Consider the following 20,770-nt stretch of genomic DNA (forward strand, 5'->3'; position numbering starts at 1 on the left):
CCTAAATATTACTTATAGTTCTTATACTGAATGCTTTAGAGTATAGAGCTGTAAATACCTTTACAATCAGGTAATAAATGTTAAGTTTTACCTGCAATGTAGCACAAAGTAAAGACTGAAGATCATTAAACTGGATTCTGTCACTTGTGCTCTGGATATGAGACTGGAGAGAAAATAAAGTTTAGCATTTGAAATGTTCTTTAAAACTTTTATCTCTATGAAGATCTGACATATATTTAAAATTAAGTTGATTGGAAATAATAAGACCTACAGCCAGAACAAATTCTGATCTTAAGTGTGCATTTGAATGAGGATATTCATTGGCCAGCTTTCAAGCTAAGAGATTTAAAAACTTGTGTTATGTTTAATTAGAATCTAAGTGATCACCACATCATAGGCATGTGCATGCAATGGAAAATCCTAGTACAGGTAATATTGTCCCTCATCCAATCCTTAACCCACAAATCTCTTCGACAATCAATATTATTATTTCAATCTTGACTCAGTCAATTATTTTTACACGAATCATAGAAAGCATGCCAAACATCCATGAAACAAAACATAAAATATACAACTCCTCAAGTTAAGCTTTCCTGTTCTAGAGATCACCCATTTGGGAGGATACTATCACATTTTTCAGACATCCAAGCTAACCTCCATTTGGAGCACTTGTTGCAGCCGTTCCATGATAACTAAAGTTGTCTTCTGAACAGCAGGATAACAGTCTTTGGCGCTATTTTTCACAATTTCCATCAGAGCTTCATATGCAGCACTCCTTAAGTTGTTCTGATGTCCATCAGGCCTAAAACAAAATAAAAACAGGAATTGCAAGAGTACATTAGTACACAGACACAATTAAATGCCAATGAACTATCCAAAAGGCAATCCACTGAAGTGGTACATCAATGGAAGGCAGGCTAAAATATTCCATTTGGTTTTGTGGGGAGGGATTAAGGCTGGAGTGGATATAGGAGGGAAAATGGATTTTTTTAAAACCTATTAGAAGTGAATAGGGGCTAGATGCTTCTATCATTCTCAGCTTCTAGTAGTGTCCCAACAACAATCCTATGCTATTGGGGCAGTAATTAATTCATTTGGCTTAAATGCTGTTGGTTCTGAGGTCATGATAGCACATTATACATAATTCAAGATGGCCAATCACAAAAAAGATAAGTACTGCTTTCTGTGACATACGACACTACTTGTAAATTCTTTGGTATGAGAAAATTAATCTATGAATCATAATGCAATATTGTCTCTGAATATTTTTTTCTTCAGGAAGATTAATGGATATAAAATGTACACTGCACATGTACATGCACTTTTAGTTATTGTATAAGATCATTATACAATGTGTTGTCTGTGAAATATACAGAACTCAGCGTTTTGCTCTTTTGTTAGCTCAAGTCTCTTATGACTTGAACAGGCAGATTATAAAAAGTAGTTTTAACTGCTATTTACTATTTTAATTTTTAACATGTTTTACCCCCAAGTCAATTTTCTATAGATCAAACACAGATAGCACTGATTGCTGCTCCACTAATTTTGGGATCCCAGGATGAAAACTGGGGTGTGTGTGGGCTAATTCTTTATTTACTATATTATATGTAAATGACAAAACAGTCAAAAATATTTTGGTTAAGTTCCATTGGAACACAAGTCACACAAAATGTTCTACAAGAATGTACTGAGTGGGCTATTTAACTTCAGCTCAGAACAAAATGGTTTTTTGTTTGTTTGTTCAGTATCACTTCTATTCTATTACCATGCTATTAGAAAAAAAGTCATCCTTCCGAACCTGGAAGTCTCATCAAAGCATTGCATTTACCATGTCTCTTGGTATTTATTTGGACATTATGGAATAAAATATATTGAACTGATTTTAAATCAGATCAGGGGGAGGGGGTGTCGCTATTCAAGAAAACTTTAGAAAAAGTCCCAAAGGTACTCTTTTTAAAGAGTACTTTATTTTTATTCAAGAAGCTTCTTCAGCTCTGACTGGATGGTGGCGAATGGAAGGATTTATATTACTTGCGGACAGCTGGTCATTTGCATTCTTTTAGAAAGTCGTTGAGGCCACATGGGGATTTGTCCTCAGGGTCACTGAAGCACCTTTGGACAACCTCGATGACAGATAATCTCCATAGACGTTTAGCTATGTACTTTGGGATGAACACCCTTCAAATGGTGCAGGAACATGAAGAGATTTCCAGAAAAACTGCAGGCTACAAGGAACCATTTGCGCTTCAGTTTGAGATGCAGACAATGCACTCACCCACAAAGCCTGTGCCTGTGTTCAACAGTGAAGGGTCACAGGGCAGAAACATCCTGCAGAAAGCACAGCTCCACAACACAATCCTTTCAGCAGTTCCAAGAAGGCTCACAGCCATTTGCATTATTCAAGTGATCCAGAGGACACCGACAAACCCCCCAAGAATTCTCTAAAAGAATGCAAATGACCAGCTGTCCCTAAAGAATTTAAATCCTTCCATTTCCCACCTTTCAGTCAGAGCTGAAGAAGTTTTTTTGGTTGAGAAGTGAAATATCTTCAAAGAAAAAAAAAAGTCCAGTTGCCTCTTGAAAAAGCATCTTTGGGACAACCATGATCTGGATGACTAAAGAATCTCCATATACATTTGCAAAAAGTCCAATTTTTTTGTTTGGCTGAGACAAGAAATTTGTGCCTATTGTTTCAGAGTAATGTATTTTATCTACAGTATCCCAATGTATCCAAACTAATTGCTATGGAAGTCTAATCACACATCCAATATAGTAGTTCAATACTTTATAAGACACTGGGTGTTAAGACTAGATCTAGAATATGAATGATCTTATACAGCAAAATATGATCTCCGTTCCTTCCGTCGGGACCTGAAGACTTGGCTGTTCAAACAAATAGGCTGACTCTGATTCCGGGTTTTATTATTTACTATTAATTAGTTATTTGGTTTAAAATGGGATTTTATTGTACTTGTTTCTTAACTTGTGTTCGCTGCCCTGAGTCCTTCGGGAGAATGGCGGCATATAAATACATGTAATAAATAAATAAAAACAAGTAACAGTATAGGTAGTCCTTGGATTTTGACAGAAATTGCCATTATTAAGTGAGAAGATCATAAAGTGTAATGTGTTGCTTAGTAGAGCAGTCCTGGCAGTTTCCGTTGCCATTGTTAAGTGGGGATTGCACAGGTTGCTAAGTGAGCACCTTATGTGATCATGAATCAGGCACAGGACACATATGCTTACTTTAATGGTGATTGAAGGACATTGTGAAGATCATAAGTAGGCTGTAAGTTATTTTTTCACCCTGTCATAAGTTTGAATGATTGCTGAACAAAAAATTTGTAGGTGTACAGTAATTACTGCAATTACTGTACTACTTGTACAGTAATTGCACTTTAAAAAACTTGAAAGCTAGTACTGAATTAGAATAGTAAAATCACATTAAATTATGCAAAGGAGTTTATCCATAAACATTGCAGAATTGCTTGCAAAATGTCTAATAGTGATGAAATAAGAGTATTCTCCAAGGGCTGTTAGCTTATAAAATCAGATAAACATATCACAGAATCTGAATTATATTGGTTCAGTTTGGAGGCAGGGATATTACTGAAACTAAGTTAGTTCCTGTTGCAATAACCAGGTATGTATAAATTTACAATCTGTAAGCATTAAGTAGTAATAAAACAAAATTCTCTTGACCAGAGCATGAAAATAGTAATTCAGGAAATATGTTAAGCAAATAAATAGTTTAATTAGGTCAAGTAATTTACATATATATTCAATAGTGATTTAAATAATTCTATATTGTTTAAGAAGTATGTCTCTGAAATCTTCTGATGGATATGGTAGTTTTTTAAAAACTGTCTTGGTATTTTGTAAATGAGATCTAAAACCTACCACCACAGGTCATACCTGTTCATTCAACAGCATATACATCTTTTTTTCCCATGAAACCAAAGCTCATAGTCAGGAACTTTAACTGTTTCGATGCATATTACTGACAGGTAGGGAGAAACCAATGAAGACTTAGCCTTTATTTTTGATTTTGGAAAGAAAATCATGAAATCTAGGCAAAATAAAAACCCTGCTTATTTTATTCTAAACTGCTCTCCCATTTTTAACCTGTGGAGTTCATAATAAAAAAAGAGGACAAATTATTTGATGATCATTTTTAGATAGACAATATTTTAAACTGAAATATAAAAGGAGATAAAAGAAGATGCAAAACTTGAACGTGCTGAATTGTTTTAATATTACATATAGCTCAATGCTCTATTTTGTTGCGAAATTTAGTGAAAAATCAGCTAAATTAGTTGCAAAGTTTAGTCAAGTGTTTAAAATCAGAGATTAAATGCAGATTTTTCAAAGTGCTTATATTTTATTGTTCCATATGCTTGATCTTGGGAAAAAAAATTCTGCCCAAGTTCTATATTCTATCAAAACAGGATCATAACCCTGCAACCTAAGTAAATTATGTGTGTTAAATAAACTTGCACGATTTTTTCATATTTTCTCATATATAATTTGTGCTGCTTCTATTGTTAATGGCTTAGGACTTCCAAGTAAATTTCATAATTCTTTCTCTCTACTGTATTGTTTTAATGGATATTATTCATACACATTTGAATCTGAACTTTGCAACAATATGGCTTGTGCCAAAAGCTGCATGTCTGTAGCTTTTCTGCAATTTTGTGGAATTATAGTACATGTAAAGAATTCCCAATAATTACAAAATCAACCTAGTAATATTACACCTTACTCTTCAGAAGTTGTGGAGATTTTATAAAATGAAACTCTTGAGTATTTCCTGAAGTTCATTGGTCAGCAGACATGGTCGAATGGATAAAAAATTATTCAGTTACCTGTCTGTGGTCTCTAAAAGTTTTTGAACAATTAATTCAAAGGATGAGGATAAGCAGTATGTTGCAGGCTCTTCTTGATCATCAGCTACATCAGCAGCTTCATAAGCAGCTTCTGCCAAACTAGAGAAAGCCTGAAAGATATTAGGTGTCAGTAATTTAGAAGTTGACAATTTCAGGAAGTTTCCTATTTTGGTACGTTACCGTTTTCAGCCTAAGAAATTAATTTCCTAATGTTGACTCTAACCTTGCATCTTTCTTTAACACTTTCCTGCTCCATTATTTGATCATTAAGAAGTCAAACAATAGGCCCAATCACATTTTTTGCCTTAGCACCATTGTTTTATCTGTATCTTTATACATAGTATTCTCAAGTTATGACCATTGAAATAACAACCATTCGAAATTATGACGATGCTGAAAAAAGTAACTTATGACTATTGTAATATGCCTCATGGTCACATAATCAAAATTTACCCGCTTGGCAACCAGAATGTATTTATGATAGTTGCACTATTCTGAGGTCACATGATCATCATATACAACCTTCCCAGAGGGCTTCTGACAAGCAAAATAAATGGGAAAGCCAAATTTGCTTAATGACTACAATGATTTGCTTAACAACCATGGCAAAAAAATGATCATAAATACTTAATTGCATTGTTTAGTGATAGAAATTCTGATCCCAATTGTGGTCATAAGTCAAGGATTACTACCTGTACAGAGCAAGTGCAGATTCAAAACAACAAGTTCTCTTTTTCTAATTTATCCAGCACTCAAATGTTTATTCAGAATAAGAATTCTCACTTACCCAGCATACATTGGAGGCCACTCTTGGCTCTGCACTCAAGCCTTCAATTAGACACTGCAGCAACGGAGCAAGATAAATATCATTTATGGCTGCCTCAGGTAACAGCTCACAGATCCGACCCACAGTCCAGGCGGTTGTATCTCTGACGACAACGCTGGGGTCCTTCATTAACTCTATAAGAGTAGGCATAGCCTAGGAGAAAAATGGTCCACTGTCAATCTGGTTTAGACTTTTCATGTCTAAAGTAATTTTCAAAATCCCTGTATTTCAAACTGTCTTCTTCAGCTCTTCAGTTAGATCTCAGGCCAGGCAAGTTGTAAGGTATATTCTTACCAATTAGGCCCATATGGAAGCATAAGCTACTCCAATAGGAGTTACTCCAAAATATTGAATAATGTAACATTGTAGCTGAAATATATGACACAGAGATTTCAAGTTCAATGGTTTGCCATGAAATATTCAGTATTCAAATATGAACAAGCAAACTTGAGCCAATTTAGCAAATCTTACGCACAATAAAACTTGCAAAGTATTTAATGAATCTTAAACAATAAACAATAAAACACTGACAATATTAGCATCTAATGCCCAGGTACTGGGATTAGTTATTAATAACCGAGCAAAATGAAAGCAATATCTGGGGCAGAATACAAGTAGGGAGGGAAGACGCTGGACATATTAACATAAAAGCTTAGAGGAGAGGAAAAAATTCTTATTGTATGTTATGGACATTTATTTATTTGTCAAATGTAGGTACTGTCCAACTTACTGACACAGAGATTCTGGGCAGGATACAATTAAAAAAATATCCTAAAAACCATATAAAATATGATATCTTAATAAAAGGAGATAGTAAAAACAAGGATAAAAAAGGTTGAAAGTTAAACGGCAGAGAGGACTACCAAGGTGCCAACCTGAAGTTATTACTTATATACATACGTATACACTGTGTGCACAATTATTAGGCAAGTGAGTATTTTGACAATATCATCGTTTTTATGCATATTTTCCACCTCCAAGCTGTATAAACTTGAATGCTTAGTGGATATAAGCATATCAGGTGATGTGTATTTATGTAATAAGTGTGTGGCCTAAGGAGATCAACACCCTATATCAAAGCATAATTTTTAGGCAGCTTTTTTTCCTCAGACAAAATGAGCCAAAAAAGAGATTTAACCGACTCTGAAAATTGTTAAGTCTTTCAGAGGGATGCAGCATTCTTGAAATTGTTAAGATATTGGGGCGTGATCACAGAACCATCAAACTTTTTGTTGCAAATAGTCAACAGGGTCACAAAAAAACTTGTTGAGAAAAAAAGATGCACATTAACTGCCAAAGATTTGAGTGGAATCAAACACGAAATACCAGGAACCCATTATCCCCCCGTGCTGTCATATTCCAGAACTGCAACCTACCTGGAGTGCCCAGAAGTACAAGGTGTTCAATGCTTAGACACATGGCCAAGGTAAGGAAGGCTGAAACCCAACCAGCACTGAACAAGGCACTTAAATTGAAATGGCAAGACTTGACCAAGAAATATCTGGACAGATTTTTCAAAGCTTTTATGGACTGATGAGAGTGATTCCTGACAGACCAGATGGATGGGCCCGTGGCTGGATCAATAACAGGCACCACTTCAACTCAGATGCCAGCAAAGTGAGGTGTGGTACTGGTATGGGCTGGTATTATTAAAGATGAGCTAGTTGGACCTTTTCACGTTGAAGACGTTGAAATTAACTCCCAAACTTACTGCCAGTTTTTAGAAGACCCTTTTTTTAAGCAGTGGTACAGGAAAAAGTCTGCATCTTTCAAGAAGACCATGATGTTTATGCAGGACAATGCTCCATCGCATGTATCGAAGTACTCCACTGGGTGGCTATCCAGTAAAGATATTAAAGATGAAAAAATAATGACATGGCCCCCTTCCTCGCCTAACTTAAACCCTATTGAGAACTTGTGGGCCCTTCTTAAACAGGAGATTTACAGAGAAGGAAAACAATACAACTCTTTGAAAAGTGTCTGGGAGACTGTGGTTGCTGCTGCACAAAAATGTGATCATCAACAGATCAAGAAACTGATAAAGCCTTCATGAATGGAAGGCTTATGGCTATTATTGAAAAGAAGGGTGGCTATTTTGGTCACTGTTTTTTTTTTTGAATGCAGTGTTTATTTGTATATTTTGAGTTGTTTGTTTATTATTCTCATTTTAACATATGCAAATAAATGATAGGAAATTTTTCATTTAGTTGCATAATATTTCTGCACACTAATAGTTGCCTAATAATTGTGTACTCAGATATTCTCCTAAGAAAGCCAAAATCTCACTTTTACTTTTTACTTAAATATTCAGTTTTGAGGTTTAAAAGTTGGACTGACCGAGAGCACTGTATTTATTTATTTATTTTTAAATTTATATACCGCCCTTCTCCCTGAGGACTCAGGGCGGTGTACAGCCAGAATTAAAAAACATGAAATACAAATATTAAAAACAATTAAAATATATATAAATTTGGCCCAAAATTAAAAATACAAACCAATTAAAACATTTACAATTTCTTCTTAAGCCAGCCCGGCTTGCTGGAAAAAGTGGGTTTTAAGGGCACGACGGAAGGCACTGAGGTCTTGGATTCTCCTTATCTCTGGGGGCAACTGATTCCAGAGGGTAGGTGCCCCCACAGAGAAGGCCCTCCCCCTGGGAGTCACCAGCCTACATTGATTGGCTGATGGCACCCTGAGGAGGCCCTCTCTGTGGGAGCGTACGGGACGATGGGAGGTCATCGGTAGCAGCAGGTGGTCTTGAAGATAGCTAGGCCCGATGCCATGGAGCGCTTTAAAGGTAATAACCAACACCTTGAAGCGCACCCGGAAGACCACTGGGAGCCAGTGCAGCTCGCGCAGGAGCGGTGTTACATGGGAGCGCCATGCTGCTCTCATCACTACCCGTGCTGCTGCATTCTGGACCAGTTGGAGCCTCCGGGTGCTCTTCAAGGGGAGCCCCATGTAGAGAGCATTGCAGTAGTCAAGGCGAGAGGTGACGAGGGCATGAGTGACTGTGCACAGAGAATCCCGATCAAGAAAGGGCCGCAACTGGCGAATCAGGCGAACCTGACAAAAGGTCCCCCTAGTTACAGCTGTCAGATGTTCCTCCAAGGACAGCTGCATATCCAGGAGGACTCCCAGATTGCGAGCCCTTTCTATGGGGGCCAAAGACTCGCCCCCAATAGTCAGTGATGGAGTCAACTGACTATATCGGGATGCCGGGAGCCACAGCCACTCAGTCTTGGAAGGGTTGAGCTTGAGCCTGTTCCTCCCCATCCAGATCCGCACGGCCTCCAGGCACTGGGACATCACTTCAAGGGCATCATTGGGGTGGCCTGAGGTGGAGATGTACAGCTGGGTGTCATCAGTGTACTGGTGGTATCTCACCCCGAAGCCACGGATGATCTCGCCCAGCGGCTTTACATAAATGTTGAACAGAAGGGGCGAGAGGACCGATCCCTGCGGCACTCCACAGATGAGAGGCCTCGAGGTCGATCTCTGCCCCCCTGCCAACACAAACTGCGACCGGTCGGAAAGAAAGGAGGAGAACCACCGCAACACGGTGCCTCCCACCCCCAACTCTTCCAGCCGGTGCAGCATGATACCATGGTCGATGGTATCAAAAGCCGCTGAGAGATCTAACAGGACCAGAATAGAGGAGCAGCCCCTGTCCCGAGCCCTCCAGAGATAATCAACCAACGCAATCAATGCCGTTTCGGTGCTGTGCCCAGACCTGAAACCCGACTGGAACGGATCTAGATAAGATGTTTCCTCCAGGAATTGTGGGAACTGTCGCGCGACCACACTCTCAACAACCTTCGCCATGAAGCGAAGGTTGGAGACAGGACGGTAGTTGGCCAATATTGCCGGATCCAGGGACGGCTTCTTGAGGAGAGGCCTCACCACCGCCTCTTTCAAGGCAGCGGGGAAGTGGCCCTCACTCAGCAAAGCCTTGATAACACCCTGGAGCCAGCCTCGTGTAACCTCCCGGGAAGCCAGTACCAACCAGGAGGGACACGGGTCCAGTAAACATGTGGCCGCACTAAGTCTCCCCAAAATCCTGTCCACATCATCGGGAGTCACAGCGTCAAACTTCTCCCAGATAACATTCCCAAGACTATTCCTCGTCACTCTGCCCTGATCTACCCAGTCAGAGTCCAAATCCCCCCAGATCTGAGCGATTTTGTCATACAGGTATTGTCCAAAATCCTCCGCCCTGCCTTCCAAGGGATCCTCCCGCACTCCCGGATGGAGCAGGGAGTGGGTCACCCTAAACAGGGCGGCCGGACGATTCCCTGATGACGCAATAGAGGCGGAAAAGTAATTAAACTTTGCCGTCTTTATCGCCACTAGGTAGGTCTTAATATGCGACCTTACCAGTGTTCGATCAGATTCAGCGAGACTGGCCCTCCAACCGCTCTCCAGGCGACTTTTCCGGCGCTTCATTTCCCTCAGCTCCTCAGTGAACCAAGGAGCCGCACGGGATCGGCACTGGGTCAGAAGCCGCAAAGGCACGACTCGGTCCAAGGCCCCACCAGCCGCCCAATCCCAGGCGGCTACCAGGTCCTCGGCCGAGTCATGTGCTAGAACCTCAGGAAATGGCCCAAGCTCCATCTGGAACCTCTCAGGATCCATCAGGCGCCTGGGGTGGATCCATCTAATTGGATCCGCCTCCCTGCGGCGGGGGGCAGCGGTTCAAAGATCCAGGCGAAGGAGTGAGTGGTCAGTCCATGACAAGAGTTCCATGTCTATATCCCCAATAACAAGACCACTCAACCACTGGCCAGAGACAAAAATCAGGTCCAGAGTGTGACCTCCCCTGTGAGTAGGGCCATGAACTAACTGGGTCAGGTCCATGGCCGTCATGGAAGCCATGAACTCCCGAGCCACCTCAGACGTTTCACCAGCGGATGGCAAGTTGAAATCACCCATGACTAAAAGCCTGGGTGTATCTACTGCCACCGTGGCTATCACGTCGAGTAGCTCAGGTAGGGCTGTTGCCACGCGGCAGGGAGCCAGGTACGTAAGCAACAAGCCCATCTGAACCCCATGACCCCACCTCACAAGGAGGGACTCACATCCGGCTATCTGAGGCACAGTGGTCTCCCTCGGACCCAGATCCTCGTTAATAATAACCGTCAATATTGAACAATTTAATTATTGTTCAATAATTAAATTAATCCTCTAAAATACTTTTCTAATAATTGTGCACAGTGTATGTATACATATATAAAATTACTTAGGTTCATGGCTGAAATGGCAAACTTAACATAGTATCAGAAAATGTTTATTTTCTGATATGTTAGTAATTTCAGACTTAAATGTGCAGAATGTACAGTAACTGCAAAATTAACAGCATATATTCATAACAGAAATTTGACAATTTAAACAAAAAATGGCTTCCATATATATTACATACTGTAGTGCTTTTTATTTAGCAACTGCAGTTAGGACTGGGTACTTAACTGCAAAGCAGTTAAGAGAAACTGAAAGTCTTCAGCTTTCCTTTGCTTTATAGTAAATGCAAGGATTGGTTGTAAAGTTGCTTTTTCATTATTGTGAATGGATCTAAATGAGGGAATGCAATTAGACAAATTTAAGTATTTAGAGTACATTTTTAAAGGGAAAAAAAGTGGAGCTGAAATCAGAAATACAAATTATAAATTAAATATTTATCTGTAATGTTTCAGTATTCTTTTTTTTTAAATGAAAACTTTAAAAAACAAAATGGTGGAAACTGACACTCTTCAAAAAGATCTCTAAAAACCTTTTTGCTTATTGTTAAAAACTTCAAGTATTTTCTTTTTTATGGTTAATTTTTCAGCACCAATGTACTGAGTCCTAATTATATAACTTTTGTAATTTCTTTGTCCACTTACAGATACCAAGTCTTTGAATCATTTTTTAAATTTTCTCACTTGATTTAAACAAAATTAAAAAAAAGAAATCTTTTTCACAAATCTCAGGACGCAAACTGGATCACAACTGGAAATGATTCTTTTCATATCTTTGATTCAATGCAAGGCAATATAGTATTTTAAAGGCAATCACTAATCCCTTGAATTAGGCACAAAATCAACTGAAAGTAAGTCTGACATGTCAATCTCTTTCAGTTTAAATTATAGGAGCTAGGGAAAAGGTGTATAGGATGTTTTGAATTACTGTAGTATGTATCACAAAAGTGCAAGAAAAATATAGTTCATCTACAGTGGGACAAAAAAGTATTTAGTCAGCCACCAATTGTGCAAGTTCTCCCACTTAAAAAGATGAGAGAGGCATGTAATTGTCATCATATGTAGACCTCAACTATGAGAGACAAAATGAGAAAACAAATCCAGACAATCACATTGTCTGATTTGGAAAGAATTTATTTGCAAATTATGGTGGAAAATAAGTATTTGGTCACCTACAAACAAGCAAGATTTCTGGCTCTCACAGACCTGTAATTTCTTCTTTAAGAGGCTCCTCTGTCCTCCACTCATTACCTGTATTAATGACACCTGTTTGAACTTGTTATCAGTAGAAAAGACACCTGTCCACAACCTCAAACAGTCACACTCCAAACTCCACTATGGTGAAGATCAAAGAGCTGTCGAAGGACACCAGAAACAAAATTGTTGACCTGCACCAGGCTGGGAAGACTGAATATGTAATAGGCAAGCAGCTTGGTGTGAAGAAATCAACTGTGGGAGCAATAATTAGAAAATGGAAGACATACAAGACCACTGATAATCTCCCTCGATCTGGGGCTCCACGGAAGATCTCACTCCCGTGGAGTCAAAATGATCACAAGAACGGTAAGCAAAAATCCCAGAACCACACAGAGGGACCTAGTGAATGACCTGCAGAGAGCTGAGACCAACGTAACAAAGGCTACCATCAGTAACACACTACGCCGCCAGAGACTCAGATCCTGCAGTGCCAGACGGGTCTTCCTGCTTAAGCCATACATGTCCGGGCCCGTCTGAAGTTTGCTAGAGAGCATTTGGATGATCCAGAAGAGGATTGAGAGAATGTCATATGGTCAGATGAAGCCAAAGTAGAACTGTTTGGTAGAAACACAACTCGTCATGTTTGGATGAGAGAGAATGCTGAGTTGCATCCAAAGAACACCATACCTACTGCGAAACATGGGGGTGGCAACATCATGCTTTGGGGCTGCTTCTCTGCAAAGGGACCAGGAGACTGATCTGTGTACAGGAAAGAATGAATGGGGCCATGTATCTTGAGATTTTGAGTGCAAACCTCCTTCCATCAGCAAGGGCACCGAAGATGAAACGTGGCTGGGTCTTTCAGCATGACAATGATCCCAAACACACCGCCTGGGCAACGAAGGAGTGGCTTCGTAAGAAGCATTTCAAGGTCCTGGAGTGGCCTAGGCAGTCTCCAGATCTCAACCCCATAGAAAACCTTTGGAGGGAGTTGAAAGCTCGTGTTGCCCAGCGACAGCCCCAAAACATCACTGCTCTAGAGGAGATCTGCATGGAGGAATGGGCCAACATATCAGCAACAGTGTGTGCCAACCTTGTGAAGAATTACAGAAAACGTTTGACCTCTGTCATTGCCAACAAAGGATATATAACAATGTATTGAGATGAACTTTTGATATTGACCAAACACTTATTTTCCACCATAATTTGCAAATAAATTCTTTCCAAATCAGACAATGTGATTGTCTGGATTTGTTTTCTCATTTTGTCTCTCATAGTTGAGGTCTACCTAAGATGTCAATTACAGACCTCTCTCATCTTTTTAAGTGGGAGAACATACACAATTGGTGGCTGACTAAATACTTCTTTACCCCACTGTATACTGCACCAATATTGCTTTGCACCAGTTCTGAATCTTTTGCTTTGTCTGCTAGAAAGGTGTCCCTCCATTGGCAGTTCTCAGAATGAAACAAAACCAATACAATACTAACACAGAATAAGTAAGAATTATATAAGTAAGTTGTTCTGTATTTATTTTTATAAAGTGGTATCAGAATCTGATATGATTTGCCAATATTTCAGCTAATAAAAATATATTCTTCAAATATGGTGGTTTGCAAGAAATGGGATAGACTATCTCCCCATCGCTTACTCCTCAAAATCATTGCAGAAGGCAGAGGAACCCAATCACTTCTCCGATCACAAGAAATTAAAGCAGAATATGATTATAATAGTTGTCTTTTCTTGTCATGTGTCCTTTTCTGGGAGGAAAATGGAATGGAGCCTCTGAGAGGCTCCTGTCACTTTGTAGTACCAGAGCAATATATTATGCTGCAAGGCTTTCAGGCCTTTTGTATAAAATAATGGTTGCACCAACAGTATTGCAATTGTGGCACATACTCATTTGATCAAAATAATGACAACAAATCAAAATGTGTAGTACATTTAAGATAAATTCCTTTTGACCTTAGGGTCAATTCAACATGTCAAGTACATACCTGGTCCTTGCTATTTTCCTCATGAACCTGCTATTCTCAGAATATTATGAAGTGTTTTTTAGTCAATTAATATTATTATTATAATAATATTATTATTATTTATAACATAATTAATATATTTACAAACCAGTTGTCTAGTTTGCAAGCCTTCATTTTGAAAGAAATGGACTTGTATTTTTAGCACAAGCCTTTCTCACCTGAATGACAAGAGGTTTTAGCTGGTTTGGTTCTGGGCCTTCTAAAATGCATCCGAATGCCATGACAGCAGCATCTCGATATCGCCAGTCAATATTTTTTATGTGTTCTTTAATGAAGGGCAAAACGTGAGGTACAATGTCGTCCTCACAACAGGTTGCCAGAAGCATCAAGCAGACCCCGGCAGCTTTACAGGGGTTCCAGTCGTCGTCATCATCATTCTCATCCTAAATGGAGAAAAATGGGAAGAAATAATATTCAGGATTATATTTTAAATATCTAAAATCATTTTATAATAAATCTGATTAGATTTCAGGTAGGAACACTGATTTCTCAAAGTATTTGATAATCTCATAACAATTCAATATTTCCTAATTTGGGAAATTAGGAAAAATTTGTCTGATTTTGAACACTACCCCAACATTTGCCAAAAACTCAGTAATAAGATAGTGATCTGATAGTCAATTTAATGACAGGTAAATAACTGAATGATTCCTTTAAAAGAAAAGTGGTAAGAGTGATACAACGGAGATGGATATAACCGAAGATTAACTGAATTATATTTTTAATATCAACAGTTGAGGCTTCAGTGTAGCCACGACTGCCACAGTAATATAAAATTAGTATAGGTTGTCAAAATAATGCTTTTTAAATTATAGAGACTGATAAAATATAATTTAAAAGAGAAGCAAGAAGGGAAATAAGAAATACCTTTTACTCTGTTCAGGTCAGAGTATTTCTGCAAGCACCTATCTCCAACTGGACAATGGACAGTATGCAATAATTTTGGAATACTATATGGCTATGAGGTAAGAGATTGCATATATTCATAAATCAGAAGTGCGTAATTCTTATTATGATGCACTACCAATTTATGAATGAATGCAATCTCTATAGGATTACCACAAGTATTTCATAATCTTTGTGTATAAAAGTTATAGATTAAACTAAAAACTATCTGAAATTAGCACACACAGGGCTTTTTCTGCAGACCAGGACACTTTAGGCTTGTTCTTAATTTTTTCACAATAATTATTATGCCAGTCCTCTCCAACCTGATGTCTGCCAAGATTTTAATTACCTATCTGTAAAACCAGACCAAACAATAAAATATACTAGGAGATGAATTTCAATATAGCTTGCAGGATACCAAGCTGATGAAAACTATAGGCCCTGAAACTACAGGTAGTACTTTGCTTAATGACCATTTAGTGACTAAAGTTACAACAACACTGAAAAAGTAACTTTACAACTAAGTCAATCTCCTACGATGTTGCAGTTTTCTTGGAATCACGTGACTGAAATTCAGGTGCTTCACAGCTGGCAAGTGTTTACAATTTATGGCAGGTTACCATATGCAGGATTCACAACCAGCTTCTAACAGGCAGAGTCAATGAAGAAGCAATTACATGATGTCTTAACAACAACAGCAGAAGTGAGGCTGTAGATCTGTTGTTATATATGGTGTGTGTCTATGCTTGTGTGTGTGTGTGTATATATATATATATATCTGTCTATATAGTATATATACTTGATGATGTATCACTAAGCAACATAATTGCTGATCCCAAGGATGACCTGTACATTGGAGAACATATATATTACTTACCTGCTTTGTCAATGTTTGGGTCAGAATTGGGACTAGATACTGGAGAGCACCCTTGGCATAGAATTTACTAGTATGCTCTGGAGGCCGTCCTTGTTCTGCTGCCTGCAAAAAAAATAATACAAATGTCTTAATTTCAACTAAACGTGTATTTGTCCCCCTTCCCTATCTGAACTGAGATATGTATGTTTTCCTTTGAAAATCTCTTGAGAATAACATTATACTGCAAAGTTGTTTGCTAACATATATTTATGCAAATGACCATGGACCTACCTGGGAAGAAGAATCTCAACAACTGCAATTTTCGGTAGGAGTATCTGGACGGTCAAGTCTCCATCCTTTCCTTTTGTTTTTTTAAGCATGTCTCAGTTTTAATTACACATTTTGAAGTTTCCTTTTATCTGTAACTGTTAATCTACTGTTGAATGCTGGTTTATTCTAATCCTTTGCTGGATTTTAATGTGAATTTTTTATGTCTTTTTATTGCTTAATTTTGAGTTCAAGGGTGCTTTCACTGTATGGAAGGTAACAGTGATTTCCTAGCTAGTGAAAGTGATCGGATTTGATTTACATTTACATTGAATTTTCATAGTATTTTATATTATATTACTTTTTAAAAGCTCTGGTCTTATTTCTTTTAACTTCTGATTGGAATTTCTGTTTTCTATTCACTTTTCATTGTGAGATATCTCTTTTTTTTTTTTCTGTTATGGTACATCTACTTACCCTGTCCTTGACAGGAAATGTTTCTTTTTGTGAAAGCTCAATAATAGGAGCTTTCCTATAACTATTCCTAATATATTGCATTAAAAATGCAAATGATAAGGGTAAAAACCTTTAAGAAGCCTTTGGAAAAATGATTTTTAACTTAAAAGCTAAAATTGAAAACTTAGATAAAAAGTTTGATAAAATAATAACCAAAAATGATACTCTAATACAAGTAACGGCAGCTAAACCAGACTTGCAATCAGATGATTGGAATCTAATTTGTTAGATTTATAGATTTATCTAATTTGTTAGATAAATAGATTTGAAGAAGGAGTCTGGTTTGAAAACGAAAGGCTTGTTCGAGAAAGCTTAAAGGCGCATGAATTCTAATGACTTGGAGACAGCAGAATCAATACATGATAGACTGGACTTTTTAAAGAAACTTCTGAAAGCTCTTCACAAGTAGTCCCATATAGAGTGCATTGCAGAAAACAAATGAGAGGTAAAGAGGACATGAGTGACTATTAGCAAAGCCTTATACAAAAATAGACGCAACTGGTGCACATGTCTGAGATATGCAAAGGCCCTCTTAGACACAGCTGCAACCTGCTCTTCAAACCCAAGTCCAAGGGGAACTCAAAATTATTCTCTGAATCTCTAGAACAAAGCTTCCCTATTCATATCAAAGATGGAAGAAGCTCATTCCCAGGCAGACTAAATATCCAAAGCCACTCCATCTTGCTTGGATTGAATTGGAACCCATTGCAACCCACTCAAGCCCCTACAGACTCAATTTTACATTTGGGAATGATAATGATACGGTAGATTTATTTAGGAGTTATAGCAGTACGTTAAAGAATAGAATTATATATGATCAATAGGCTTGAATTATGAATATTTTGCATGAAAATGAAGTTGAAAGTCGAAGTTTAAATGCAACAAGCCAGGTACATGATGGAAATAAAGCATACTTAAGAGCAAATGGAATGCTTAGCAATTGTTCAAACTGAATAATAAGAGAATAAGACAACAATGTATGTTGTCTTCTTAGTTGCTCGATGTATTCACGTAAAAGAAATAATGGCACCAATATTAAAAAATATATGTGGTTGGAGATAAGAATATGAGCATGTACGTTTATGAGCAGGCAATGCTATTCTGCTTGTTTGCAACCTAAATTATTTTTACTAAACCCTATATGAAGTAAAGGTTTGAAAAGTAATCTGTCAAATATCATGACTATGCTTGATTTAAAAAGAAAAAAATCAGGTAAATTGCAGCAAATAGCCAAAAATTAACATCATTTTGAAATAATAGAACATTTACCGAAAACAGGAAATTGATTGGTAGTATGAGCTGTGTGCAAGAAATGTTTGTCAAAAAATATGAATGTAGCAACTGGCGCACACTTCTAAGATGTGACCCAATCATGAGTAACAAAAGTTGAATGCAGCAGAAATAGAGTGCTATTATAATGCTTATACGTGTGAAAATCTGTCTATAATCTTTCAAATATACATTGCAATGCAAAAAAAAATTCTCAGTATTAGCAACCTTGGGTCTCAACATTTACAGATGTATGCATCACTTTAGTCAGCGTGGTGCATGATGTTTCATCATAGACCAAAGATTGTTGTAAAACAGAACTGTCATAATTAGTAGAGTCAGAAAATGTACCGTATTTTCCGGCATATAAGACAACCCCTGACTTTTCCTGTTAAAATATAGGGTTTGGGCTATACTCGCCGTATAAGACTATCCCTCTTCCAACTCACACCAAATAAAAATAAAATAAAATAAAATTAATAAAAATACACACATACAACACAACACAACTGGCTCACCCACAATGTAAAAGCAGCTGTGCTAGACCCAAAATGGCCCCTGCAACAAGCAGGAACCTCACACAGCCACCAAAAGTCCCAAAAACCAACTTTCACACTTTACACACACAAAATTCCACATACGGTTTTGTGAGATTTTGAGTGTTTGTATAGTTAGAGTGAAATACTACAGAAACACAAAATCTCAGAAACCTACACAAATATTTTATTTTATTTTATTTTTATATAAAAGCAGCTAAATTTAAAACTTCCTAAACTTTAAATGGCTAGGTCTAAAAAAGAACAACTAAAAAAAAAACCCAATTAACTTTTTTTTTTAAAACTCCCAAAGGGGAAAAAAACTTACCCAATAGAACAGGGGTCTCCAACCTTGGCAACTTTAAGACTTGTAGTCTTCAACTCCCAGAATTCCTCAGCCAGCTTTGCTTTGCTGGCTGAGGAATTCTGGGAGTTGAAGTCCACAACTCCCTGCCTGCTTGATTGCAGGCAGGGAGATTCAGTTGCTTGCTGATGCAATTGATTGTAGGCAAGCGAAGCAAGGCAAGCGTTGCGATTAGCAGCTAAGGTAAGCAAGCTGGCGGGCGGGCGGGGGGGGGGAAGAAAGGATTTTTGCTACCAATTAGCAGGCAGTCAGAGCCATTTAAAAGAAAAAACTTTTTTAAATGGCTCTGGAGATCCAAGCTGAGTTGCCTGATTAGCAGGCAATTCAGCTAGGATCGTCAGAGCCTTTCGGGATGGTCTGCCTGGTTACAGAAGAACAACACCCGGCGTATAAGACGATCCCCGACTTTTGAGAAGATTTTCATGTGTTAAAGTCATCTTATACGCTGGAAAATACGGTAATATTTGCAACTCTTTAGTTTATTTGATTTGTAGTTTGTTTGACTTACTTCTGAAGCTTCTATAGCCAGGTCCATTTCTTCATCACAGACATTTGACCAGAACTCTATACCTTGTAAAGCCACTTCATCAATATCACTTTTCATGGCTTCAATTGTGATCTTTAGAAAAACAAAAGCAGTGTTAAACCAGTATTTTCTGCTCCAGCAAGGAATTTACAGTAATTTAAAGCACATAAATAAAAAAAGGTAAAGCTTTCCTCTGCCAATTTTGTCTGACTCTAGGGGGCAATGCTCATCTCTGACTCACAGCCAGAGATATTGTTTCCATGGTCATGTGGCTGACATGACTATATGCACGGAACATTGTTACTTTCCCACTGAAGTGAGACCTATTTATCTACTTGCATTTACATGCTTTTCAACTGCTAGTTTGACAGGAGCTGCAGCAAGTACTAGAAGTTCACTCCATCATGTGATACTTGGTCTTGAACATAAATATTTAATCTCAAATTCCACTTGTGAATACTCACAGCAAAAAGTGCAGGGCCCATATATGTTTCCATGTATTGATAATAAAGGGACATAATCTTCACCAAGTTCTGTAAGGCAGCTACTCGCACCTAAATATAAAAACAAAAGAATAACAGTAAGAAAAAAACACCAATGACTGATCCTCACAGTCACTCATGCCCTTGTCACCTCACAGTTAGATTATTGCAATGCGCTCTACATGGGGCTACCCTTTAAAAGTGTTCGGAGACTACAGTTGGTCCAGAATGCAGGCGCGCGAGCTATCGTGGGTGCACCTAGATACACCCACATTACACCAATTCTCCGCGAGCTGCACTGACTCCCTATTGGTCTCCGGTCACAATTCAAGGTGTTGGTTATTACTTTAAAGCCCTACATGGCTCAGGGCCAGGTTATCTTCGAGACCACCTTCTACCACATAGCTCCCAGCGACCAGTAAGATCCCACAGAGTTGGTCTCCTCCAGGTTCCGTCAGCTAAACAATGCCGGCTAGCGGGCCCACGGGGGAGGGTCTTCTCTGTGGCTGCCCCAGCTCTCTGGAACCAGTTACCTCCTGAGGTCCGGATCACTCCCACCCTACTGGCCTTCCGAAAAGCGGTGAAGACCTGGCTTTTCCGGCAGGCCTGGAGCCATTGATCTCACTGTTGTGATCTTGTGAGATCCGGCCATGAATGGTGTGAATGGGTTTTAATGTTTTAATTTTTAAATGTTTTTATAATGTTTTTTTTAATGCATTGTAAGCCGCCCTGAGTCTCTGGAGAAAGGCAGCATATAAATTGAATTAATAAATAATAATAATAAAACCTACCACATGAATGAAATAAAACTAGTATTCAAATTATTTTAACCAAATATTTTAGAATTTATTCCTAATTTTAAAATTAAGCAGATAATGAAAAATGAG

General features: G+C 38.3%; 1 protein-coding gene across 2 annotated transcripts in view; it reads right to left on the reverse strand.

The window, feature by feature from the left end:
* Window positions 1-20,770, reverse strand: part of KPNB1 (karyopherin subunit beta 1) — a 52,191-nt gene that overhangs the window by 16,071 nt on the left and 15,350 nt on the right. For both annotated transcript variants that reach the window (XM_034415613.3, XM_087892082.1), the window contains exons 7-14: window positions 19,866-19,955; window positions 19,384-19,494; window positions 15,945-16,046; window positions 14,338-14,562; window positions 5,674-5,865; window positions 4,866-4,996; window positions 655-802; window positions 92-163 (exon numbers count right to left, since the gene is read on the reverse strand). In XM_034415613.3, coding sequence (XP_034271504.1) covers window positions 92-163; window positions 655-802; window positions 4,866-4,996; window positions 5,674-5,865; window positions 14,338-14,562; window positions 15,945-16,046; window positions 19,384-19,494; window positions 19,866-19,955 — 1,071 coding nt within the window. The remainder of the gene's footprint in view (window positions 1-91; window positions 164-654; window positions 803-4,865; window positions 4,997-5,673; window positions 5,866-14,337; window positions 14,563-15,944; window positions 16,047-19,383; window positions 19,495-19,865; window positions 19,956-20,770) is intronic.

This window comes from Pantherophis guttatus, chromosome 4 (genome assembly GCF_059756535.1).
Source record: "Pantherophis guttatus breed Tessera chromosome 4, ASM5975653v1, whole genome shotgun sequence".
Taxonomy (NCBI): Eukaryota; Metazoa; Chordata; class Lepidosauria; order Squamata; family Colubridae; genus Pantherophis; species Pantherophis guttatus.